This window comes from Pundamilia nyererei, unplaced genomic scaffold, assembly GCF_000239375.1.
Source record: "Pundamilia nyererei isolate P.nyererei 1_Seehausen unplaced genomic scaffold, PunNye1.0 scaffold00183, whole genome shotgun sequence".
NCBI classification, from domain to species: domain Eukaryota; kingdom Metazoa; phylum Chordata; class Actinopteri; order Cichliformes; family Cichlidae; genus Pundamilia; species Pundamilia nyererei.
In genome coordinates this window covers 1,111,443-1,138,516 of record NW_005187584.1, presented here as the reverse complement: position 1 = coordinate 1,138,516, position 27,074 = coordinate 1,111,443, and the positions used below count along the sequence as shown (strand labels likewise).

General features: G+C 42.5%; 2 protein-coding genes across 5 annotated transcripts in view; one reads left to right on the top strand and one right to left on the bottom strand.

Annotated features, from left to right (window-relative positions):
• Positions 1–5,018, top strand: part of cers1 (ceramide synthase 1) — a 32,142-nt gene extending 27,124 nt beyond the window's left edge. Inside the window, exon 7 of the mRNA XM_005746803.1 lies at positions 1,684–5,018. Within this exon, the coding sequence (XP_005746860.1) occupies positions 1,684–1,726 (43 nt within the window). The 3' untranslated portion in view covers positions 1,727–5,018. The remainder of the gene's footprint in view (positions 1–1,683) is intronic.
• Positions 1,732–19,176, bottom strand: ncln (nicalin). Of its 4 annotated transcripts, none has more exons than XM_005746806.2 (15): positions 18,818–19,176; positions 18,024–18,214; positions 16,548–16,689; positions 16,367–16,461; positions 12,722–12,802; positions 12,445–12,548; positions 9,705–9,793; positions 9,394–9,533; positions 9,087–9,313; positions 8,431–8,518; positions 8,304–8,342; positions 7,934–8,097; positions 7,758–7,811; positions 7,492–7,570; positions 1,732–6,389 (listed from the first exon to the last, which is right to left on the bottom strand). In XM_005746806.2, the coding sequence occupies exons 1-15, from the start codon at positions 18,990–18,992 to the stop codon at positions 6,327–6,329; spliced, it is 1,731 nt and encodes a 576-aa protein (XP_005746863.1). In that variant the 5' UTR covers positions 18,993–19,176; the 3' UTR covers positions 1,732–6,326. The 4 variants fall into 4 exon arrangements, with proteins under 4 accessions (XP_005746863.1, XP_005746864.1, XP_005746861.1 ...); XM_005746807.2 differs by having other exon boundaries at positions 1,733–6,389; positions 9,135–9,313; positions 16,548–16,692; positions 18,818–19,174; XM_005746804.2 differs by having other exon boundaries at positions 1,733–6,389; positions 16,548–16,692; positions 18,818–19,173.
• Positions 19,177–27,074: the final 7,898 nt, after the last annotated feature.

Here is a 27,074-nt window from a genome sequence, read left to right as displayed (position 1 = left end):
AGAAAGATGACATCACATTTACAAGGCTAACGCCGGGACATTCAGGCTGGCGAGTGGATTGGAGCTAGCAGAGAAACTCAGTGGGTTCCTGGAGCCTGCACTGCATGTGCTCGTGGGTTCCCGTGTGACTGGGTCAAAGGAGAATTTGGGAAACTGGACATTAGACAGATTTCCCTTTATAATGCTGTTTGATGGGACACAAACACAGAATGCTACCCACTCAGTGGGATGCCAAACACTGCACTGATGTACAACACCAGTGGGAGGCAGCAATGTGCTAAGCTGTGAGACAAACTGAGGACACTGGACGCTTAAATTGTTGTGGCTCTAAGTAGCCGTGCCCTAAAGAATTTCCTGCTGTTCCACTTTAAGTGGGAACAAAGAATAATGTTATACTAAGGAAGACTTGAGACTACAAGGTCAATCAAGTAAGATGTAGGATCATTTTCTGGTAGACTTAATAGACAATGCTCAGGAGATCGCCCCCTACTGGCCAATAGAAAGACTGCCACGCTGAAAGCTGTGTTCCTCTCCTACATGCAGTTGACTGGAAATAATTAAGGAAAGAAAAGAATTAAGGTCAAAGTTCCTTCCCATTACTTCACGTTAATGCTGGTAAAGGTGGTTCTGTCGGTCTGCATAGCGTCTATTAGCTTGATGCTAATGATCCATTGCAAACAGCATGTATGATTGCGTTAATCTTAGCATGCTAATGTTTAGCTAATTTAGCATGTCAGCAAGCTGACACTACAATTAGCGTTTAACGTAGCACTGCTAGCATTAAGGTAAGATGTGATGCTGTATATTTAAGCCTTTGTAGGCTACATTGTACAGCTGCTTAGACAAAGAGGAAGCTTTAATGCAGAGATAGTAAATTAATTTGACATTGTGGGAGACCGGATGCTGGAGCAGTGACACTCCGCTTTCTGTCAGTGTAAAGACATTTAGCTAAACATGTTCTCAAGATAAGAAAAAGAAGTTCAGTTTCAACAGTAGTCTCAGTTTTTCTACATGACCAATGTGTAAAGTTACAGAAAAAGTTCTGGTACCTCAAATTACATTTGTTTATAACTGAAATATTACATTTTAAAATCCCTTTCACAGCCCGTGACAGAATTTAAAACCTCTGTTTTCACCTGGGTGCCGCTGTGTAAACTTGATTTGCTACATGCTGTAATACATATTTGCCTGCAGAGCTCCACAGTCCCACCAACAGCTGGTTAAGCAGAAGAAATGCACTTTCATAACCTGTGGAAGCAGTTAGCTTACATCAAAAGTCACCACATGATATGATAGTCACAAGCTGTTTCTCTGTGAATCCTGTGTAATCTGTATTTGCAGCAGTGAGCTTTAAACTAAGAAGTGCTGACATAAAGCAAAGTGTACTTTTGGCTGAGGTTATAGGTTCATGTCGTTATCTGAGGGGCTGCTTGCGCATCCCTGCTGTGCTGTGTCTAAAACTAGCCTCATTTTGAATACTAACTCAGGTAGGCTGAGTTATCAGATGTGCGCTCCTGTCCCAAAGGCAAATGAGTTCGTGTAAGAAAGCCCCGGACGTGCTGTTTGGTCCTTATCTGCCTGGCCTTGAACACTTCTGATATGCCCCGTGTCTGCTGATGTCTCACTTCTGCTGATCACCTCAGGATTCTCACTCCTTTCTCTCCCATCTGGCTTTCTTTCCAGGAAACACGTGCAGAACGGGATCACAAAGGAGAAGCATTTATAACAGGCCCTCCGTCGCCACCACCTGGCACTAGGCTGCTGGTACATGCAAGACAAAGACGCCCTCCTTCAGCGTGGAGCATGTTTTAAAGGAAGAGCATCTTGAAAGGGAAACATCGCGTCTGATGACTTTTTACTCTCTGTATTTGTTTTTAGAACATTTCAAATCATCGCTGTCATTTTGTTTCCAGATTGGTTTAATTGGAGCACTGTGAATGTTATTTCAGCCGACTTTTTGTCTTACTCTTGTTAACTTTACATTTGACAGATTCAGTAGAAACGAGCAGTTTGAATGAGAGCTGGACTGTGATTGTCGCGTACAGTTGTGCGGGGCGTACAGCACCGTGCGCAGCACCGCAGCGCCCAGGCGAGGAAGCTTTTGGCCAGTAAATGGTTCTGTAGACATTTAGATATTTAGTAATTCCTAATGAATCGCTTCCGCCCGTCCTCTCTGACCTATGATATGAGGAGGAAGGGTAAAAAACAAACATGGCACGGTGGTGTGAGAAAGGCTGCCTGGCCTTATGGCCGCTTCACCACATGTATTGATTTTCATATCATCGCACAAGTCGGTGGCTGGGACCAGGCGGCTCTGGCTGCCTGCTTTCAATTAGCTTGATTTCAAAAAACCAGGCTGTGTGTGTGTGTGTGTGTGTGTGTGTGTGTGTGTGTGTAAAGTGGATGTTTTTTAATCTTTTGTTTCTCTTGTACTGACCATCGCAGGCATTAGGAATATCCACCTGTCATTCCTGTACGGAAAGTTCATTTGCTTTGTTTTTTAAATTATTTGTTCTCGTGTGTGTGTGTGTGTGTGTCGCAGAGCATCTGTCGCTGACATGAAGGCGTACAAGCTGGTTTAATGACAGCAAATAGCTGGACTTGATTGACTGGGTTTCAGAATCAAAAGATTTCAGGTGGTGGCGGCTAAAAAAAGGAGCCAATAATAATCATGGAAAGACTGAACGATGAAAAACAAAACGTTATGTATGTGCAGATTATGGAATTCAGAAATGCATGACATCGGAATGATTTTGGAACTGCTATGAAATGATCACGAAACATCCTACAGCTGTGTAATCATGAAGTTTTTACTAACTCGTCCTAAAAGCGATCTGTTTGTTTTCTGTGTTTTTGGCGCAGCGAGGCCACCGAACACAAATATCCCAGAAACGTTTCCCCCAGCCTAAGGGAAGATTTTTCTATGATTTCTAATTTGAGCATATTAATAACTTGAACTCGAGTGAAAGGGAACTGTTCCCTCGGTTTTCCCTCGCTGGTTTCCAGCTCGCACTTTAGTGGGAACGGCCGCTGTAGAAAATAAGGGATATTTCAGTTTCTCCACCTTCTCGATCAAATTCAAGCGCTTGTTTGGATGAACAGCATGCTTGTGCTGCTGGAGCAGGCTGCAGATGTCGTCTGTCCCTACGAGACGATCCGCTTTGCTTTGTGTGTCTTCCACGCTGCTCGCATTGTGTTTGGGGGGGGTTAGAGCTAACTTATTTCCTTTTCCTTAGTATCTGTTGGTGCAGATTATCTGCATTGATTTATTTTAATTTGCTGCTGTTATTTTTCCTGAGAGAGAGCAGTTTGTATTTCAGATGTGTTGTTGTTTTTCCTGCTGCGTGTGAGTCGCTGATCGTGATCTGACAGCCCAGGTCGGATATTTTCAGGGACCGGGGGCGGGGGGCTTGTCCATCTACGTGGCAAACATCTGGATCTAGTCTCCGACCTCTTCCATTTAATCTGAATGCTGCACTCGTTTTACTGTAGTGGTGACACATCTGTACTGTAGGTGACACGGTTGATCCGACATGTTGCTGTGAGGCGAGACTATCCGTAGTTTGCCGATGAGCTCAGAATGAAGTCTGCAGTAAACCCTCAAAAATCCACGTCCTGGATCGGGTGTGACTCGCCCCCTAAAGCCTGACGTGGCGCTCTCAGAAACGTCTCTCCCACCGTGTCGTACAACTGCGCTGATGTCTGTACAAGTAACTGTTCGTGGGGTGGGCAGTATGGTTATGCGTAACACTAGCCAATGTGCTAACTGCTTCCACCCTGGTTACTGTCCTTCAGAACCTCATTGTGTTTTTAATCAGCAAGTACAAATTATGAATATTAAAAATGATCATTATGACAGATTTCACCCACATCGCCCACCCCCGGCTCAGAGTTGACTAAAACCATCCTGTCAACACTGGCTTACAGCTGAGGTCGTGTGAACTTGACCTCATCACTCCCCATCAGCGCACACTAAGAACATCGGGGCGCGATGTTAAAGTGCATAAACAGGACCGAGACGTTAGCAGCAGAGCCCGCTGTGCGCTCTCACCTCATCACCCCCACTCCCTTATGTTTAGGGGAGTGATGATGAATGAAGGACTCACAGGACCTCCTGTTGCAGGTGTTGGAAAGTAAAATGAGGATGTATTTGGTCCCTGTATGCATACAGTCGCCAAAGCTTCATAACTGACAGGGCGACCTTACTGATGAGGTCCAATCAGGTGTTTTTGTTGTTCAGGTATGTTGGCTGGTTCGCAGTTACTAAAAATGTTTTAGGGAGTGACGACACAAAGGGAACTTTCCACAGACTCATCGGTGTAACGGCATCTTTGAGAAGTCACCTTATTTAAGAGGCTGCAGTAAGCGGATTATTACACGTTGATCTCGGCACCTCAGCTTCGTCCTCGTCCAATAAACAAACAACAAAAATGGCGTTCAGATTGTTTCTGGTCAACATGGAAGCTTTTTTTCCACCACTGACAAACAAAGGCAAGTAGAGTTAATCAAAATTTCAATTGCAAAAAGATGAAATAAGAAATTCAGTGGCAGAAACAAACTTTCAGAGACTGCCTCAAAGTTTTTGACCCAAAGCTTTGTCATGATTTGATTGTGCCAAAATTTCCACCCGAGCTGATGAGGCGAGTGTCTGTGGGAGCAAAGAGGAGCGCTAACAGAGCGACAGGGCCAGAAAAAGCCCTGCAGGTATTTGCACTGTAATTTATTAATATTCTTTTTATTGTTCATCAGTAGATCAAAATTAAAAGGTGCATTTAGCAACTGAAGGATGAATAATTAAATCTCTTAATTTCAAATGTGTTTTAACTTGTTTTGGACCCTTGATGCACAAAGATGTACAAATGACCCCCGAGGTTGAACTGAATCTGGCCACTTTCTGAAACACGACTACTTGATAAAAACAAACCTCATACTTGCTTTTTTGTAATACGATTTTAATACCATTCAGCCAATGTTATCGTTTCTTTTTTCTCATGAAATAAAACATGTGGGTAAAGAACGATTTGAGTGTTTTTCATGTGTCATTTATTTTTAATCACAACCGTTTTCACTTTCATTGCAAAGATCAAGTGTTGCAGATGAAGCAGATTCAGTGCACGAAACAAAAACAAAGCCATTTAATAAATTATAACTCATATTTACCACACAGTCAATTCCCCCTCCACGGGTCTGCTGATTGGGAGGGGGAGGGGTCACAGGTCATGTGGTAACAGAAAATACATTTTTTTAAAAAGCAAATTAACACTTTTCACCCAAAGCAAAGACGAGGGCAAGGATTTAAAAATATCTGATTTGGTCAAATCATATTTTTGCAAGTCAGCAAAAGGTCCCATCTACTGATTAGGAAAGGGGAGGGGCTCATTTTATTGATTAGATAAGGAAGAAAAACAAAACATGGCTCCATGTGACATTTTGAAACAAGCTCTCCGAGCAGCTGGTGCCACCAGCGTGACCGTTTCTCTAAATCAGTTTGGAGATTTAAAAAAAGGCAAATCAGACAAAGACGACACGTCACAGGAAACGAACAAATGGCACGAAAAGCAAACAGAAACGCCAAAGTGAAAACTATCACTGCACAACTACATTAATGATGTGACGGGGTTTGTATTAAAGGCATGGAGATACGCTCTAAAGACTACTTCACATTTCATTTAGACAGATCGACGTCATGTCCGTAAACAGTACTCGTGTTTGAGGGTTTCACTCAAAGGAAACGCTCCAGTCGCTCTCGACACAACACTAGACGATTTCAGACAGCGAACCGTCAGCGGCTGATCGTGCGAGCGTTATATTTAGTGAGACTCCCTGGTGATCAGCCCTCCTGACAAAAGGAAATTCTGGGATAAACTGTGCGGTCAGCTTCTCCCTCTAGCTGCCTGAGACAACACGTGACGTCACGACGTTTGGCTCGTGAAGTACGCCGAGAAGAGGGACGGGGAGCGATCGGTGCAGCCACGTGACATCTCAACCAATCTCATCATGACCTGTGACATTAACCCCCGTCATTAGAGGTTAAAAACAACATGAGTGACCACGCTGAATGAATGACAGAGACATCTGTGGAGACTGAAATGATTCCTGATTATTCTGGTCCATGAGACCAAACGGGTCAAAGTTGGCAGCAAGACAGGATCTGACATCATTGTTTGTGCATGAGGGACGAAGGAAACGGAAGTGATTCTGCTGGTTTGGAAACCATCGTGAAAACAGCAGCTCGGTCCAGCCTCAGTGTCTTATTGGCTAGAGTTTATTGAATTTGAGGAAAAAGGGTACAGTAGGGTCCGGGGCAGTAAACGCTGCTGCACGCCTTAGTGGGCCTTGGCCTTGGGTTGAGTGATTCTACGGACAACACTGTACAGGACTCCAAAGTTCTGCAAAGAGACAAAAGAAACAGGGTTAGTCTCACGAGCCCAACACACTCTGTAGACCTCTGCAGCTCCGCAGTGGACTCGTCTTCAGGTACTGCCCGACTGACTACACCTGGTGAGGTGTGGGTTAGGGCAGCGGTCCCCAACCCCCGGGCCTCGGGGTACGTGGCGCAAAAAAGGTTGGAGACCGCTGGGTTAGGGTATTCTGAAGTTGGCCTTGGGGCTAATCTAGCTGCTCTTGTAGTCGGTACCTGACTAATTGTTTTCCATTTCAATTGATGCTTAAAGCCGCTAAGTTGTTGTATTCTGAAGGTTATGCAGCAGTCTGCCACCAGATGGCGCTGCGTTGTTGAGAAGTGCAATAAATCTGTTAATCTAGGCCTGATCTCTTTGTTAACACTGTTAGTGTTTGCTTTTAAAAAGGCGAAAGAATAAGATGGTGTGTCCTATACAAAAAGAGGCCTTGACAGAAAATTAACAGAGATCCTCAGAGTGTGGAGGAGACACCAGGGAACATGAGAGGAGCTGGACGGGGCCACAGGAGGACGCCGTTTTCTTCACCAGCCGTTCACACAGAGTAAATGTGAGAGATGTGAAAGTCTCTGCTGTGGTGAACTCTATTCCACCTGCAACACAATCCAGTATAACTGGGGGAGCATATTTGTAACCCGCTGGGTACCAGGATGAAAGACCAGCTGTTGGGCCTCACGTGGGTACAGCGCCCAGAGCGTCTCTGCAGGTCCTGGATGACAAAGACACTGACGGGCCCACGCAGTCGTTTTAGGACATTACGCAACACTGTGTTCAAATCCACCAAACAGCACCACAGCAGTGATCCAAATCTGAACGCGTTCACCGTCTCATCTCCAGACTGTCAGGAGTGCAAACAGCAACATCCTGATTCAGCCTGTGATTCTAAACTGTGACTGTGAATCAGATCAAGCCCTTATGGTTAATTTAATTTTCGTCTCCGCTGATGTTCGTTACATCATTTTGTGCTCAGTGAATTACCCGACTGGAGTATTTGGTTCCCTGGATCTGATGTGAGAGTTAAGTGTCCCCTAATGAGTCGAAACGATGCCATCATGAATAAAGTGACACTTACCTGGATAGCCAAATACACCATCCCCAGGTAGGCTGCGATGCAGACAGCCAGCAGCAGGTCAAAGATGGCGGGCTTCACTCTGAGTGAGGAGAAAGAACAGTTTAACATGGGGCAGAGAGCGTTACTACATCATGTTTTATTTATGAATTTGATCTCATATGCACCAAAGTTTCAAAATAATTATGACATCACAGCTGTGAGCTGCAGAGGTACGAGGAGCCTTAAAGCCCCTCTGTGCAGAGAAAACCAGCTCCCTGAAGCCGTACCTGTAAGCATTCATCGTCTGCTTCAGCTGGTCATAAAACACAAACTCTGGATCCCTGAAGAGGAGAGAATGAAGAGCTGACATGCTGACGAGGACACAGATCAAAACCTACGAAATACATCAAATAAACCTCCCCCCCATCGCTCCAGGTGTGGATTTTTTCCTTTTTTTTTTTACCTCTTGTCAGCTTTGACGTAGTGTCTTTTGACATCCTTGAGGTAGCGTCCCAGGTGATACTCCAGGGTGGACACCACGGTGCTGTCTTTGTCCACCAGCTGAGCAGCTCTGGGCTGCGCCGTGAGCCAGTCCACCACGGCTGACAGCTGCTCGTCCTGCACCTGCTGGTAGGAGACCGACCATATTACAAAAGACACGTGAGCTCAACACCTGTGATCGCTGAGAGACTGAAGATGTAACGAATCCAGATTCAGAACTAACAATCAAGTTATCTGCTGCACTGTGTATGTTTTAGGAAAATAAAATGAATCAGGTTCCAGGGAGGCGTGCGACTCGGATGATGATGTAACAGGACAGACAGGTGACGTACCATCTGCTCAGTGAAAATCTGCAGGTCTCCAGGTGCTGCCTTTAAGTTTAAAGAAACAGGTCACATTAGCATCACAGTGCCTACAATCTTCATCGGTTTAAACCTTTTTAAAAATTGCTGTTTAGACCTTTTCTGTGAGGTTGTAGACGACCCTCGCCAGAGCCTCTGCTACCAGCTTGGTGTTCCTGCTGAGCTTCTTCACATCTACGTGAGGCCTGTAAGACACAAATACGAGTTTGCAGACAGTTAGACGACAGGAAGTCGTCCGAGGCGAAGAGCAGAAACCAGGGAGCTGATCACAGAGCGTCTGTTTTCACACACAGACAGGCTGAGACGTAGGAAGTCTGAGAAGACGCTCGCTCACAGAGAAAAGACAAATCGACGGCTACAGGAGAGGAAACGACTCTCCTGACTCCTTACAACCTCGTTTAGATTAAACATCATAAACATTATTGACAGCATGGAAAAGTCCTGCCTGTCTGCAGAGTAAAAAAGACCATCTAGATGATGCCTTTGCTAAGATTTTCCTGAATCTTGGTGGAAAATATCATCAAATAAAGCAAATGGAGTAAAAACAAAAAAGAAATACAGGTTATGTAGACGGTGCATCGATGTTAACGGCAGTTTAAAGAACATGACCATCTCATCATAACGACCATTTCAGTCACAACCTTCCTGAGCAAAAACATCAACAAAACAAGAACCTGACCACAGCTCATGACCGGCAGCTGGAATGGAAACACTATTTTTTGGTGATTCAAGAAACTGCAGTAATGGACCCACCCAGCAGGGGGCTCTCCCGCTCCGTGGCGAGAGGAGGGGGACACTGACCGCACGTCCATGATGCTGGAGCGCTGAGCCAGCCGGTGCGAGGGCAGGTGGGACAGAGTGAAGGCGGGCAGGCGGCGGATCCCAAAACGTTCGTGCTCCCACGCCAGCATGTCGTCAGCCAGGTTGATTTTCTTGTGGACCATGGAGAACTTGACCTCTGGATACTGACTCGCAACCACCTGGGAGGAAGACAGAAGAATGTAACCTCTGGTGATCCGTCTAAGCTGCTCCAAGACTCATGGAGTCTGTGACTTCTTACCGCCTCCAGCTCTTTCAGCAGGGAATACTGAGGGGTTCCCTCTTTGGGAGGTTTGGACACATGGAGGTGCAGAGAGTCTCCGTTCCCCAAAGTATCCAGACACAACACAAAGGCTACGTTATCCTGCAGCAGACTGGAGTCTGACGGGAAGAAGAGACAACAGATGTAACCAGCTTTTAAACACATTACTACTAAAAATACTACAAACTACATTCAATAATTATAAAATATGTTTTTATTAACTTGCTGTTGAAATGTGGATTATGGATGCATGAATGCTGCAGGGTTTGTGTGAGACTGCTGAACGATACCTGTGTGGTCTAAGTTGTCCTCCAGCCAGCGTTTGGTGCCCTGGTAGTTAAACTTTCCTCCGCCGGACAGAAAGAACAGCAGGTTGTACCTGAACACAGCACGATTCACACATGAGAGGTTTCTGCAATATTGGTATATGCACTCACTGCAAACATCTAAACAGCCAATCACATGGCAACAAATCAATCCAATCAGAGATGGGAGCCCAGAGGGGAATGTCTAAAATGCTTCAAGCTGATGTGACATGAAAGAATGGATCTGCCCTGCTTTGTGTGATTGGTGGTGATGTGATGGTGTGGGCGGTGTCTTCTAAGCACACTTTTAAGCTTTGAGTCTTATCCGGCTGGAAGCAGCCATCACTGTGGTTGTAAACACATGGTCAGCAACAGAATGTGGTGTTTAAATGATGCAGCCTGTAATTATGGCGCCTACGGAAAATAAAAAACAAGGTTTTTCTAAAATGACGCAAATGTCCAACGAGTTTTATCTAAAGTGCAACGACCACAACTTGAAATTGAGGCTAAAGTGGAAGAAGCACAAATAACAACGAACAAACTAAATCAATCTCTCCTCCACTGCATGTCTGAACGTCTCTCCCTGAGCCTGTGCCGAAGGTTTCTTCCTGTTTCTTTTCCATTGTGATTGTTCAGAGTGGGTAATTTGATTGTTATGAAGCGCCGTGAGGCAGCTGTTGTTGTGATTCGGGGCTATAGAAATAACAATCGATCAAATCTAAATCTCCTGAGTGCTTGTGGTCGTTCAACAAATGGTCAAAATAACAGAGAAATTCACAGATTTTCAATAAAACAAGACAACACAGATTACCAGTCATGTGTCACCCTCGTTTCCATAATATCCATGAATAGGAATAAAATTAGACTGACAGTATATGTGGCTTGGACTGACTACAGTGATGTCAGGAGGGTCCTTAAATTCAAATCTATACTGTGTTTGTGTAAATTACTTTGAGGAGGCATTACCCAATCAGCTGAAGAGAGATGCTCAGCACATCTCTTTTACTGTAAATAAGCATCTGATGGAGTTTAGTTGGAGCTAAGCGCAGCCCTGCAGTCACACCGTTTTGATTTGGTTGTTGTGTAATAACACAGCTTCCCATATCTGATCGCACTTGGCTCCAGCAGGGAAAAAATGATGATGAAGCCAATCTCTAGGCTTCAGTTCAGCTCCAATTAAAAACCATTGACGGATGCCATCACTTACTGCATCCATCTTATATAAGGCCTACAGCAGTGCCAACGCTGCACTTATGGTAAAGTCCACTTTCACAGTCTTTAACAAGTGATTTCTTTCACTTCCTCTGCTGTTAAGTACTTTCAGACACACCATATCAGGATATTAGTGACCACTCTGAGTGTTTAACACGCTCAGATGTGCTCGTTATCTCAGCCGAGTGCAAAGATAATTCAATACAGTCCTCAAGAAGCAGCCTGACCATAACAAATGAGACAGACGTAACAAACAGACTCTGGCTTATGTTCACATGAACTACTGAGGTCAGCGATCAATGCTACGTCTGTTTTCTCATATACACTTTGCTGCAGATGTATTCACTGACCCATCCAAGCCACTGGACTCAGGCGTTCACATCACTTTCATGGCCACAGGTGTATAAAGTCGTGCCGACCGCTCCTACAAACGTGTGAAAGGATCTCAGTGAACTCCAGCGTTGCACCGAGACAGCTGAAGTGAAGCAGAAGTGATTTGGAACGACAATCATAGAGCGCAGACGTCCACACTGACACGTTTTTGTTTGAAAACCCGTCTTCTTCTCTCCGTTTTGGCCTTCCAGCCACACTGAGACGGCGTTTTTTGAAAACGCTCTTCAAAGTGGATAAATTGGAAAGCGCCGGTTTCGCGTCGCGGTGTGGACAGCGTAAACGGAGGCTTTCAAAAGCATTTTAGTCATTTGATGCAGTCATGTGACCAATTCAACTAAGCCGGCAGAGAGCATTGTACAGCAGTGGTTTTGGTTTCCTCTCAATTTTGACAGTTATTAAAGATTAATATCAGTGGTACAAGCTCCAGATAAAACTCGGCACTTTTCCTCGACATTTTGCCACAAAGTAAATAAACGGCAGACAGAAGTGACGCAGCTCAATCATCTTACTTTTCATCACCAAGCACAATGCAAAGTGTTGGCGTGAAGCAAAGCACCGCTGGACTCTGGAGCAGCGGACACTTGTTCTCTGGAGTGGGAGAAGGGAAAAGGGCTCGCCCTTTATGTAAGATGTGAGAAGTTCCTGTGAAAGGAATTCTTAATGCTTCAGCATATTTTGGACCATTTCATGCTCCCAACTTTGTGGAAACAGTTCGGGGACGACCCCTTCCTGTTCCAACATGACTGCACACCAGTGCACAAAGACACGGATGAGCGAGCGTGGAGTCCTGACCTCAACCCGACAGAACACCTTTGGGATGAATTAGAGCGGAGCCAACATCAGTGTCTGACCTCACAAAAATGCTTCTGAAAGAACAGTTTGGGGGATTCTTGACAAAACTCTTAAACCCCGTGGAAGGCTTTCCCAGAAGAGCGGAAGCTGTTATAGCTGACATCATATTAAACCGTATGGATTACGAATGTCACTCGAGTCCATGCGTTTGTGAACGCAGGGGCAGAACAGACCTTCAGCGCGACGTCTAGCTTAAAGACATCGCACCACGGTGCTACCTGAGGCACAAATGATCAGAAAGAATCGTAACGTGATCGTTGTTACTCACGCAGCGTGCGTCCTCTTGTAGGTGTAGAGTTTGGAGAAGAGTCGGGCCAGTTCCAGTAACATGGACACTCCACTGCCGTTTGAGTCTGCTCCGTATGACAGCCACTACACAACAGAGCACAGGCTGATTACTTTGCTGCCCTATTTTCTCTTTTTTGACCAGCTCTCCACAAATATAACCGCTCCTACTTCAGCAAATCCTGGAGATATTTCCTGACAAACCCCCTGACTGTGTCCAAGTTGTCAGTGATGACCGAGTTAGGAAAAAAGAAGCATACCGGAGCAACACCAAAGGAGTCGTAATGAGCCACCACCACGATGGTGGGGAGGTCCTCTCCTCCAACTCCAGCCAGACGGCCCTGTGAGCAAACAGATTCAGCCGTTATATCACGCTGAGAATAAAAGAGGAACAGAAAACAATCTCACTGTGTTCAGTTAATTCCACTCTTCTGCTAATCTGCTGATCCTCTGCAGTCAGACTGAAGCGCTTTTTTAACACAAAGCTCAAAATGACTGTTTTTAGTCAATATAATGTACTTAAAGGCTGCATCAGCTCTAATCTTCACCTTTCACCAGCAGGGCCGCGCCTACATTTATTAAAAGAGAGCAGAGGATGGAGTGACATGTGCTCCTGAAATTCACATAAATTATCTCCAATTAGAGTAAAGCGAGTTCAGAGATAAGCATCCCCTACAGAGGTTTCATTAAATATGAGTACACACTAACTGCAGTCATTCTGTTCAAGATCATAAACAACTAATATTTTTCTTTCTTTTAACAAAGGGGTGAGTTTGTGGTACTGAGATAGTCCATGAAACTCTCAGGCAAACACAGCTTCTGTCCATTTGGACATCACAACATCAACGCGCTCGTCTGATACAGTTCAAAGGTTACTCTAATGTAAAGTCTTGCTCCCATCAGTGTCCCGACTTTACAGACTAAGAGTCAAGGACAAACTAATCTTGTTGTTTCATTAAAATCTGACGACCACTCTCGGAGGAGGAGAGATTCTTGTGAACTGTGCAGGACAGATGACAAAGCCTTCAGATTCATTTTGAGCGTGTAAATTTTAAATAACATGAATTGTTATTTATTCATTTATGTTTTTTGTTCTGTATTCTTTTATTTATATTTACATGTTTAAAAGTAAACAATTCAATTTTATTTATACGTATTTATTTTATTATTTTATAAATATTTTATTAATTTAGAGTGTTGTTTCTCAACAACAGTCCAGCAATCACATGACCACTTATGCGCCAACACCTGGCAACAGCGGCAGGAAAAACAGGAAGAAACCTCTGGCAGAACCAGAAAAAAATGTAATGACTAAAACACATGCAGCCTTTAATCAAAGTGTTTTTATTAGAATATTTATTTATGCTAACAGTCAAAATCAATGACTTTGTTCATTGCGTTCAGTCTATTTTGGCAAATTAATGTGCTGAGAGCAAAAGATATGATCATGTGTTTTAGCAGTTTTTAACAGTGTTACAGTTATTCTTCTTCATCATCACCTATTTACACAGGAGTAGGGCTGGTCGATATAACCATGTATATGATGACGATATAAAAACATCTGTCGTTTCATTTTACGCTGTCGTTTGTTTCGTGGTGTCACAAAATAAACTGTTTACAGCAATATTTGTTCATGGTTCTGATGTCACTGTAGTGTTTATATTAATTTATTAAACTTCTCTCTTTCTCTTATATTTAATATAACAACACTACGGACAGACAAGCGCCTGTTTTTATGCGTTGTCATTAGCAACAACGACGGTAACGCCATCGCGTATCCGCTTGTTTATGTTCCACATAAACCTTTCACAATAAAGCTCAAGATCCTGTTGAGACTTTTCAAAATAAACTGAATCACGTGAAAGAGCAGATTATTTACGGATGAGAAGTAAAAAAGAGCCGCCAGGTGCTAAAAAATAAAGCTTAGACTCAAACGTTAGAACAGGCTTCTCCCCGCAGCACGCCGTGTAATAAATACTCACAAAGAAAACGGCGCCGTTACAACTTATGTCTAAAAATGTAAAGTTTCAGCATCGGTTAAAACTCCAGCTACACGACGCGCAGCTGGAAACACTTCACGCAAGTCGAGCTGCCCGAGATTCACAGAATTTACAGAAAATATTACATTTTTGTGATTTATATGGTTATCGGACGATAGATGTCTGATATCGGGAGATGAGGTTTTGGTCATATTGCACAGCTCTACACACAAGTACCTAAAGTCAAACAGCGCCAAGCAGTTTAAAACTGCAGTTTATTGTAAGAACTCTTTGAATTATTTCCCATCCAGAAACACTGAGTCAGAGTAATCCCTGCTGAGTAAATCCACAGCTTTTGACCTGCTCGACTGTTCCTCGTTCAGGAGTTTAAGCCCACCCACATATTCAGAAGTCGCACACAAAACACTAAACCAACAGTCAGAGCTTCAGGCAGCAGCAGGTTCCAGCTCAAAGCAGAGAGAAAATCCTCTGAATAGGTTTTTGTTATGTATTAGTGTTTTTTATGAAAACAAAAATACTAATTAACACAACTCGCCTTGGCAACATTTAAGAGACCAATGAGTAGAATCGAGCACCATGTTCCCAATGAGTAAATTAAACCGCGTTTCATTTCACTCAGTTGATTTTCCTCGTGTTCACCGTAGGACGAAAACGCCTTCAAAAGCTCTCAGAGAAACGATCCAAACAAAACTGTGACCCTTCATTATGTAAAACATAGTTGCAACCACCGTACTGCTTTGGCTGTGGACAAAAAAAAAATCTTCCAAAAAGGCTGTAATATTCTAACATACATGAAGCTACTTTTCCTTATTCACAAAGGACTGCCAAAGGGATCCGTCTCTTCTCCCGGGAGCGACATTTGTCAAACAAGCGTGTAAACGGCGACACTGTGGAGCCACCTAATACTTTACATCTACCTGACATGAACATGCAGGTATCCTACACAGAGTTTACAATAGTGACTAAGATACAACAGCAATGACAACAATGACAACTGACCATGTGGTGGAAGTGTTACTGGAAGTAACACACACGTAGCAAACATGGAAACTGTAATCTTACACTGGAGGTCCCTGCAATCTAAATATTAGAGGTGGGGGGGAAAACACGATACACCAAAGTATTGCAGTATTTTGTGTGGTAATATTGTATTTACACAGGGGACATTAAATATTTTATGAATTAAAACACAAGGACAAGAGGACCCACCTCATGCACCACAGAGGAACGTTGCTGGGTGCAAATGTAACAGTTAAACATGGATCTGGAAACTTTCTGCATTTCTGTCTTTGTGATGATCAGAAACAAATCGAATGACCGTACTCGATCGCAAACTGATTTCAGTTATGGGCGGATTTAATGACAGCGTTTGTGTGCTCGATGATCTCATTTTGCATAAATAATTTTTGAGTTATTTGTTTTATCCAGTAAGATAAAAGTTATTGATAAAGTTTACCTTTAAGCACATCGTTTGCAGTTGAAAAAAGCTGATAACTCACATATATGTTATTGCAATATTCAGCATAACAAAATATAAAAAACAATAGTGTATTATGGGATGTTCCCACCTCTAGTAATGGTGTCATATCTGCTACATGAGCTTTTTAGACTTCTACATCAACGTGACTTTTTTAAACCCCAACCTCCCCAAATATATATTTTTATATAAACTAACTGTGAGCAACAAACTAAAACATAAAGCAAGTTAAAATGCATATATTTGTCATAAGGCGCAGTAAACACTCTGGCAATTATCTCATGGATCAGTTGTTACAGAGGTAAGTATGGTTAACATATGGCTGTAAAGCAGGAGCATTATCCACCGCCGAAGTCTGGCAAGGAACAACACAAGGATGAAATCAGAAAAGATAAATGAACATCCAATCAGTTTGTAATGTGGCTCACCTCTAAACTGGTGATGGCCCAGTCACTGACGGCTTTGCTCTGAGCTCCACTGGTCACCATCTGAAAGCCGTTGGCTGTGGCCGTGTGCAGCAGGACTAGAGAAAGCACAAAAAACATTATAAAAATCTAAAACGTGACGTTTAAAATCATACACAGTGCAGATCATCAGCAGGTTCTCTACCTTCGGCCGCTGATAAGGAGCCCTGTGAGGATGAGGAGGTCAGGGTCTGTGTGTAGATAGACAGCAGCTCGTCATCCTCCATGGCGAAGTAGACGGGGACGATGGTCTCAGTAGCCAACATCTCAGGCTCCAACTCCATGAACTGCTACCGGGAGACACGGTCGAGGACAGCAGAGTTAATAAAAGGGAAGGAAATGTGACTCAACCGCTTCATCTCTGCCAGCGCCGAGAAGAACAAATGATGGGCGGAAGCAGCAAACTGCTTTACACATTTACAGAGTTGTGTAACAAAAATCTGTGCAGATAACAATTCACCAGACATGTTAATTAGTTTAACATAACACATCAAATGCCTACTACTACTATAAGTCCCTCCTTTTCCAGGAGATTCCCACGCGTGAAGTGGGAGGTTTAATTAGTCACAAGATGTAGAGCATGAACACAGGAACACAGCACACGCTCAGGCTTATATGGTGCAAAGAAACCCGTCAAAAACAGCTCAAAGAGGTGGTGCTGTCAAAAAAACAACTGCCTTCCTGTTCCTATCACAACTGAGGTGCCCTTGAGCATGGCACTTACTGCTGTAAAATTATGCTTTAGTTTTATCTCTGTGCAGACTATTAGCAGCAGAAAGGGAAAAAATATACTATGCATAAAAAATGTCAACACTGGGTGTGTCTGCATTTGTGCCTTCCTGCGATGTAAACGTGTAAGCCACACGTTCTGAAATGTCTTAATACAACCATCAAGAGCACATTTTTCTCTCAAGACCTGATGCCTTACTTGGTCATATCTTCTGCAAATTATAAATATAAACTAAAGCTGTGAGCACAAAGTAGCTTACCTGCTGTTGTAATGCAATAAATTATAGCGCACACTAACGAAATCAGTGATGACTCACTCAATGGTAGCAGAGCTTTTATTAGGACAGGGTAGGCTTATATATTTCTCTTTGCTTTAGTGAATTTTCATTTTAAAAATGGCCGACGATTATGTAAAAACAAACACCAGAGTTACTAAAATAAGCCAATAATAGACAAATCAGACGGGCTTGTCATAAATGTGACTGCGACCTGCCCTGATTGAAACAAAAGCACTCTGGCCAGCAAAACCACAGCTTCACTAAATTAAAAAGAATGATGGGCCAAAAGGTGCTACGGTGCAAACGCAATCCCAAAACTTCAGCCTTTGAAGTCTGATCGTGTGGCCTTGACTGGATTCAAACCTAACACAGTACCTTTAATATGAAAGAACAATCAACCTGGAAACAGTCAAAGGAACGTGCGCTGAACCTCATGCAGAGTGTATATTTTGCATAACCTGTGGAGCAATTGGGTCAACTTGTTTAAAATGTGCTATAGAAATAACCTCTGACTTCACTATATACTAAACCCACCGTGGAAACCAACACAGCACTGAACTGAAAATGAAGAAGCATGCGATAGTGGATTGTGGTGTCACAGACTGGCACGCTACCTGCACTATGTCTTGCGGCATAGCAGACATGTTCCTTGGCAGGATGATGACCACAGCCCCCGCTGACTGGCGCAGGGCTTTCTGGTACTTGTCATAGGAGAAGTCCGCCAGCCGCATGATTACACAGCGACGACTTAGCACCTCTGCCTCCACAGTACGGGCCTCCGTGTTCAGGATGGCATTCCTGGTACCTGAGGACACAAGACACAAGGTTTGGAGCAGCACTGAGTGAGACCTGAAACTAATCTTTCAACACAGGGATGCTGAGGGTGAAAAAAGCTGCTTGGCACAGACCTTGGAGTGGTGAACTATTTGTCAAGGCTGACAGCTGCTATTTACTTATTTCTGCCACAGATACTAGACAGAGGAATCCCTTTAAGACAGCCTTCATCTCCTCAGTCACTCTTCAGTGTACATGTTATACAGCCCTACAGGTCATTCACTCATCCAGCTAGTTATCAATTTGAGGAGCAACGGCCTGCCAGGGTTTTGCGCCTCTCACATTTAAGTTAAAATCATTAAACGTACTAAAAGAGGATACGTCTTCAGCTCTGAGCTCTGGTTGCATTATTTAAAGGAGCCTGGCTCCTGCTTGGGCCATGGGGAAATGAGCTAGCTTATGCTAAGCTACATTAGCAGCCTGTTGTCATTGAAACTCCGCTTCAGGAAATCGGGCGCTTACTGTGTATGACAGCAAGGCTAACTGGTGTCGGACACTGAGCCCAGTCTCACCAACTTCACGCAGGGACGTCTGCTTTTTTGTGACAAGCAGGCTAAAGAAGCAGCCACCTTACCGTACGGCTGTCCCTGTAGGTCGTACTGCTGCATGCGGTACACCGTGAACTCGTGCGACGCCTCGGCCGGGAGCGGAGACACCAGGATCAGCACCGCCGGGATGAAGACGATGAAGGTGAGGGGAAACGAAGATTTAAACATGTTATCGAACACCTCGCTGGCTTCCTCAAACATTGTGGCGACTGTATTGGGCACAAAGCTAAAGATAAAACGACCCGTTGAGCTGTCACCGCTCCCACAGACTGACAGCCAGCCAACCGCAACCGAAGCCACTTCTGATCAGGCGGGCAGTTGGACGACCTCTGGACGGGAAACCGACGAGTCTGACGCCGCTGTTTTTTGTTTTTTCATTAAACCGATTTGCTAAAGTGCCCAGTAAACAATACGAGACATGTTATTTTTTATTTACAATAGTCAATCGATAATTTCTTATTTTAAACTGAGTTAAATTATGGGTCTTTCAGGGATCGTGTAGGACAACCATAACGGAAGAACTGTAAATTATTTACTGCCACCAGATGGCGCTATGCACCATGGAAACCAGAAGAATCCCTGCGTGATCATACTGAACATACAAAAGCACTAACTCGAGAATCAGTGTTGTGTCTACACATAACACAAAACTTAGCAAAGAGCCGACTTTAAATTGTATCTTTAAGCACTTCAAATCATTTGTTTCCATTTCTTTCGTTGAATCCACAAAAAAAGGCCAAAGACAGTTTGACTGACATAAAATTGTATTTTTGTATCAACAAAGTCATTCCCAAAGACCTTTTAGCTGACAACTTGGCATACCTCAGCATTGTGTGCAGTGTTTCCTTAAAAAACAGCCATGAAAACTGTACAAATGGAGAAGAAAAGAAGGAGTGGGCCTAAAAACTATTTGCAGAAGAAATGAAAGTCATGTCTTTGAAATGGAAAAAAGAAATCCAACCAAGACCTGATACAGGACCTGAATGATGCATCTGCTCATTCATTTGACACTCTTCACTGAAGTCCCGTCAGAAATGGTAAATGGACCTGTGAACTGAGCACTCGAAGCATTTTTTACTACAAGTCTCATTCACCCATTCACACACATTCATACAAAGGCTAACATTCGCACACATACTCAGATGGAAGCAACACAGGGTTATAATTTATTTATGTTTGATATATTAAAATGATTTCCCATCCTTTGATATGCAGACTGGAGAATCAAATCACTGACCTTTTAGAGGACCAGTGCTACTTCCTGAGCCACTGATGTCCGTGGTCACAGAACTTACGGAGTAATGAACCCAAAGTCTGGGATCATCTTGACAGAGAACAGAACTAAAGGCAGCCAACATCCAAAGAAGCGCTTTGAATGTCCTTCAAGAAGCCTTATATACTGTATTTTAGTATACGCAAGCAATACATTTCTGCAGCTTTTTCCCATTTTTCTACCAAAGTATTAAAAAATATGGGGTAGCTCAAGAATTTTGCAATGAACTGTAAGTCAAATTTGACTGGAAATTCATTTTATAGATTTTGTATGACTTTTCGCCTCTGTCAGTGCGCCACAGGGCAGCTGTGGCTACAATGTAGCTGCCATCACCAGTGTGTGAATATGTGTGTGTGGATGGGTGGACCACTGAATGTAGTGTGAAGCGCTTTGGGGTCCATAGGGACTAAGTAAAGCGCTATATAAATACAGGCCATTTACCATTTATGACTAATTTGAGTAAATGGTAAATGGTAAATGGACTAGTTCTTATATAGTGTTTATAGAGTATTTCAACTATTTCTCCTGAGGTGTTCATGCCTACAAACAAGCTCAGATGTGTATAGTTATAGTGAGGCCTACATTATTGGAGTATTTGTCCAGTTTTATGGAAAACCAGAAGACTTCCTCTGAGGACCCCCCAAAAAAAAGAAAAACATGTAAACGAAATAAATATTTTAGCAAGCTTTTTTTTTGTTACTTCACAGGAAGGTATAATACATTTATTTAATTCATTAACAACCTGCTGTTCACAGGATCTTACAGACTGCTAATAATTACCCTCCCCCTGATTTCCCTCAGAGTGACGCCTGATCGTGTATTGTTTCTCTTTGCAAACAGATTCTATGATTCGATTATGCACAGCAGTAACGAACATTTTATAATATTTATATCAAATAAAGGCATCCAGTCAAATCGAATTGTCTATTTTGACTAAAGTTCGATTCAAAAGTCTCTGCATGTTGAGTATTAAATCATTGGTGTTCGTGTTTGGGTGCAGATTTGACAAATCAAAACGATATTTCTAATGAAGTTTTATATAATTAAAAAAACAAAAACAATAAAAATTAAAGGCCCCAGTCCAATAGGGAAAGGCTATATTCTCCCTCTCTCATCTCCCCTCCATCGCTCTCTCCTTTTCTCCCGGGGCTTCTCTGCTAAGTGGGAGATTAATGCTGATATGATGTCCTGCCATCCCACTTAATGGACCTTGGCGTCATTATTTCCTGTTGTATGAGTAATCCATGCCCAGGCTGGTGAGAGGGCAGGCAGCAAACAAAGCACAAAACCAATTTAGTGTGGATGTTGAAACTCTCATTGTAATGATTTCGCATTATTGAGAAATGATCATCTGGAGATCCGCTAACACGGCCCGCCGCCTGCTTGAAGGAAAACAAACTGCTGTAGACAAAAGTAGAAAAGGAGAATTGTTCGTGGAGGAAAGTGATGTTCTTGTGTGGCTGGAGCGTGAGCGGCATGGCAGCAGCTGCATCACATGAGTCCAATCGCTCAAAATTCATAACATTCTGTTATCGCGCGGTCACCCGACACACTGGCGCACAGAAATGTGTGCGGTCACGTTTTTCTCTTGATGTCGCCTTGGCAAAAACTTAAAAAATAATAATAATCATTTTCCTCTACTGAAGCCTGAGTGATACAACAACAGCCCAACACACCCTGCATGAACTGCTCAGTGTCCTCATTTCCTTCCAGTGCTCCTGGGAATGTCCTGAATCAGTCTGGCCCCTGCTCCCGACCCCGAGCCACAGAGAAACACTTTCTCTGTGAAACCACACAAAAGATGCAGTCAGTGTGTGTGTCGGGGTAAGTACGGTGGATTAACGAAAGATTATCTACCGAGCTGTAAGTAAGCAACTTCTGTGTAGCATGCCTGTGTACGTAGCAGCCCCCCCGTCCCATTCTCAGAGGATGCTGTCATTTTCTCACCACATGGTCACAACGACAAGGTCAGCACTGCAGAATGCCAAAGATACACTGTAAGGGGGAGCGCTCTCAGGCCAGAGTTCCCCACACAGACACCACTATTACGGCACAATGGTGGTCTGTCTGACTAAACCCTCGGAGCAGCTCGTCTGGGTACATTCAACCCTTAAAACACCAACGGCTGTAATCCCCTTGTTAATGAGCAGAAGCCTGGAAAACAACAAGATCCCATCCGATGGATAAATGTGAGAATAGGTGCAGAGGTCCATGATATGACAGCCCGTTGTGAGCCTCATGGACCTTTAAGAGTAGCTAAAGTCCATCTTCCTATATTAGTCTTACTGATATGTGCAGTCACACTGTCTACAACCCAACTTTATTCAATATATATATATATTCAATGCATAATCACATTACCTTCTTTATACACCAAGAGGAGGCTTAACTGAGGAGGGACTTCTCGTTAGTCTGCATATTGAGCACTTAGACTGAGTTTTATTATGGAAATACGGCCTTCTTCTAATGTACCACAGAGGAATACACTTGTACAGGCGTTAATCCTAAATATTCTTGATTATGGTGAAATCATTTACACATATTGTCTAACTGTGCATCACACGTCTTTATTTTTCATGTCAAACTAGTTGTCCAGTCATCACTGTGTACTTTGGCTGGTTTCTTGGCTGTCAGGAAGCATAAAGAGACGCCCTTCTTAGCCCTGCAAACGCTCACAGACTGCTGCTGTGATTGGCCTCACATTAGACGGCTCCTCTTTGACTGATCGATTGATCGCTTGACTTTGAACATGTAATAAAAAATAGGCAGAAAATTTACATTGTTGAAAAGGAGCAGCACATGAATTATGAACTAAGCAGCTCACGTATGCATACATAAGCATACACAAGTCTATACACACACATGTATTCAACATGCAGTTCACAAACGAACCTGATTGGACACCTGTGCGTCTCCTTACCTGGTAACAATAATATCATTGTATTTCTATTCAGCTGTTTAACGTTTGTTTCCAAGCTTCGTTTTTACTTAATTTTTTTCTTTTGTGTTGTTTTGAATTTTACAGTTTTTGACTGTGAGAACAGAAAATTAGTGTGTTCAACAAATCCAACAATATCAGCAGTTCACAGCTGTTTTTCTCACTTTTACAACATTTCAAACAGCAGTCATAAAGTAGTTATAAAGCAGAAGCACCAGTAAGGAATGTTTCTCATTTATTACGTGCTTTGCTCGTTAACATGTCCCACTTCTGACTAAATAAATTCACGTTCTACGTTGACACTATGTTTTTCTATAGCAGCATTTTTGTCTTATTCCGATTTAACGCTGACTTATTTTTTTCAAACCATAAAATATTTTATTAATCTCTGAGGTGAACGAATTCAAAGGTTGCTGTAAATTCTAATCAGATCCAAGATATTTGTATTGTTGGCAAATCAGACACTTAACATAAATCATTTATGTGCATAATAAATGCCTTTGGCCCCAACATGGACCCCTGTGGGACGCCACCCACAATCTCTAAATATTCACATTTCTCTTCTCCCATCTTCACAAATTGTTGCCCGATTGTTCAGTAATTTCTGAATGCTTTCACTTATTTTAAATATCTCCAATTTCTTTAATAATATTTCATTATTAATTATAACAAATGATCATGGAATAACCTTCAGAACAAGCTGAAGCTACATGCTTCAGTTCACAGCTCTGATAAAGACGTCTCGTAATATTATATTTTGTATTTTGTTATCTGTTTGTTTTTTTTAAATCTTTTTGGTGTTTATGTAATAATTGATTGTATAATGTGCAACGCTTTGTCTTCTTGACCAGGAAAAAAGATTTTAATTGCAGGGACTTCCTAAGCAAATAAAAACGAAAGTAAAAACTTTTTAAATACAACCAACAACTAAATAATTTTAACAGGGCAGAGTAGCTCCTTTAAATAAATATGGTATCACAAAACAAGTAAGTTATGAATTAGAACAATTATATAAAAATTTAAAATAGTTCAGAGAATAAAAAATTAAATTTGTGTCTTAATGAATAAAAGCTTAAACCAAACAAACACACAAACTCGGTTGAAAACAGATAAATAAATCAGTAACATGAAATCTTACGAACATAAATTAATAAGATTAAACAAATACCAGGATTCACAGAGCACCTGAATCTAAAATAAAACACTTAATAACCACCAGTGCTGGCAGGGCCGTGCCATAGGTGCCGCGTTTACTGTGACATCATATATTTGACTATAAAGACCTCGTGGTTCTACTACATGTAGAAAACAGGCCATCCTTCTCTTTTCTCCTCCTGCTGATTTACAGTGATTTGTGGCCTGGTGGATGCAATAATACCCTGTTTTCTTTATGTAACAGGCAATTGACTATTGGTCATTTTCATTAGGACCAGTGGAAATAAGACAGGAAAAAGGAGAAAATGGTGTATGACAGCTGAGTTGCAGCCACCCAGACCCTGAGCCTCTTCGGTTGCGCAGGGCAACAGTCAGATAATGGATGACGAGGCCTCTCGGAGCCAGCCGTTCCATTAGGTTTCGTTAATGCAGTCAGAGGAGGTTGGCGTGGCTCATCCGCCTTCATATCCACTTTCAGAGACGCTCACTCTTGCTGGCTGGTTGCTTCAACCAATCTCCCCGTCTCTCTCTCTCTCTCTCTCTTCCCATCGTCTTCGTTTCTGCAGTTAACTTCCTCTTAAGTCTTTCAGCAGATCAGAGTGTTTGCTTTCTCCTTTCTTCTCTCAGAGTTTCTGCCTTTTTTTAGCCTTTGTTTCCTTCTCTGTGCTGAGTCTCAGACGATCACGGGCATTGCTGTTTCAGATTAGCTGATCTTGCAGCATCATTGCACAAGGCGAAAGGGTACATATTGTCTCTGATTTACTACTCTGAGGGATTTGTGGCTGATTCACACTTTTGTAATCCAGATTCTTAGAATATTATTTTTAGATTTGTGCGCCTCCCAAATACTATGCAACCGTGTGGGTGCAACATGCGTGTGTGGCAAACTGGGAACTCTGGGCTTGAGCAAGAGGTGCGTGTAATGTGAACTACTATCTGTACAGTGTGAACTTTACATTTTGGGAGGCGGAACAAAGAGAAATTCATGAATGGAGACATGGGTGTGTCTTTTTGCATATGCTGCATGTGGCAATCACCCTTGTGTGTAACGATGGAAATGTATAGTGTAGAGTGGGGTTTGTTTCTGCCACATTAGAGGCCACTGTGGAATTATCTCCCACGACCATCTGTCCACTTTGCAGTGGTCACACAAAATTTTGAGGGGAGGATGTATTTTGTAATTTTCGTGGGTCATGTAATTTTTTTCTTTTGTTATTCTTTTTGTATTTAAAGCTTACACAATATGAGTCGTTCATTCCTTTTTGTTTGGATGGATTCATTTGACTTGAATCAGTTTTTCACTAACAAGCTAAAAAATAAAGATGTCAGTTGGGGATGTGTGTCTCACTCATCCTCAGGTCAAGTGGGAAATGTTTTTGCAGCTTTCCATGTAAAGGTAGTCGTAGTTTTGTTTGGCTTAGTTTTGCTGGACCAAGCCGATGTGTTGTCTGCCAACACTGATCTGTGATGTGTGACCGAGAAGCCTGATCTCAGAAACCTGGAGGTTCGAGCATCAAAGACACTCAGAGTCGCTTCCATGTTGATGTACTTTGTTTTTTGTGGCCCATCTTTACTGACTTGATCACTTTTTGTCAAATCTTGCATAAAATCAACTTTAAAAGTTGAAGCGACTCAATGATACATCAGTCAAAAATACAGTCATGGTATGTGGACTCAATAAAGGGCTTTAATAAAGGCCACAATATTAAAGTAAATTCCTTAATTTCACTGATTAAATTCAAAATAATTAATTATTAATGAAGTCGTGGTTATTAAAAGGTGTTTCAGTGATCAGTGGTTCATGCAAGAGTGAAAACTGTCGACTCGCTCTGTCCGACATCAGGACGGGAAAGCATCTATCTGGCTGCTCTGTTTTAGTCTCGTTCAACAATTTGCTAGAAATAAATAATACATTTTTAAAATAATAATCAGCAGAAACAATATCTAGCTCTCAAGCGCGCGTGAACTCTGCACAGTAACAGTTCAGAACATCGCTCTCACAGCAGGAAATATGTTGCATCAGCCGAGCTGTAACTACTGAGATGACTTTCTTTGGTTTAACTAAAGGTTAAACCAAAGAAAGTCATCTCTTTGGTAAAGGTAGCAATCAGGATGCATGAAGAAAACTTAAAAACTGCCAAAATTAACACAAAGAGAGATTACACAGACTCTCTGCTTGGAAGCTAGCAGCTTAAAAAATGAATATTCACCTGTTGTTTAGTGTTTGGTCAAACGAGTCTTAAACATGCGAGAGTCGTACGTGTTTTTACTGTAATGCCCTTTATGATCGTATAAATCAGGCCTTCCTTTGAACACCTTCAGCTGGTCCAAAATGCTGCTGCTCGCCTTCTTACTAGAAGTTCCCTCATTACACACGACGTAACTCATTTCACAACGTATGGAAGTACCTTTGCATGTTAGGCTGCTCCGCACTGAGCACATTTTTGAAGTACGCCTTAAAACTCGTTTTTATTCTCTGACTTTTAACAAAGCGGGAGATCGTAGGTAATTTAGACTGCTGTTGTGTTTGTCGATATGAGTTTGTGTATGTATGGCGTCTCTTATTTTACTGTGTAACTGTTCGTTTAAAGCGCAGCACTTCTTTAAAAATGTGTTTTATAAGTTGGGATTTGGTTTTTTAGAGCTTCGATCTGCTTAGAAAACTGCCTGCTGTTTAAAATTAGCTTCTATCGGTAGCGACCGTGAACCAAATCTGTAAAGCTAAAGTCTTTCCGAGCTGCTTCACGTTTATCACCAGTGTTGGTCAAGTTACTTGAAAAAACTAATTAGTAACTAATTACAGATTACTTCTCCCCAAAAGTAATCCCGTTACTTTACTGATTACTTATTTTCAAAAGTAATTAATTACTTAGTTACTTTTTAAAAACACGATTTACAACCTGAGTAGGTGATAAAG

Bases quoted from the DNA above. Each gene is read 5' to 3' on its own strand.
- ncln (XM_005746804.2), bottom strand. From the start codon at position 18,992: ATGTTTGAGGAAGCCAGCGAGGTGTTCGATAACATGTTTAAATCTTCG. The intron at 12,803-16,366 runs GTGAGCCACATT...GTTTGCTCACAG, and splicing joins GGGCCATCACCAGTTTAGAG to GGCCGTCTGGCTGGAGTTGG. The intron at 9,794-12,444 runs GTGAGTAACAAC...TGCTGTGTTCAG, and splicing joins TACAAGAGGACGCACGCTGC to GTACAACCTGCTGTTCTTTC.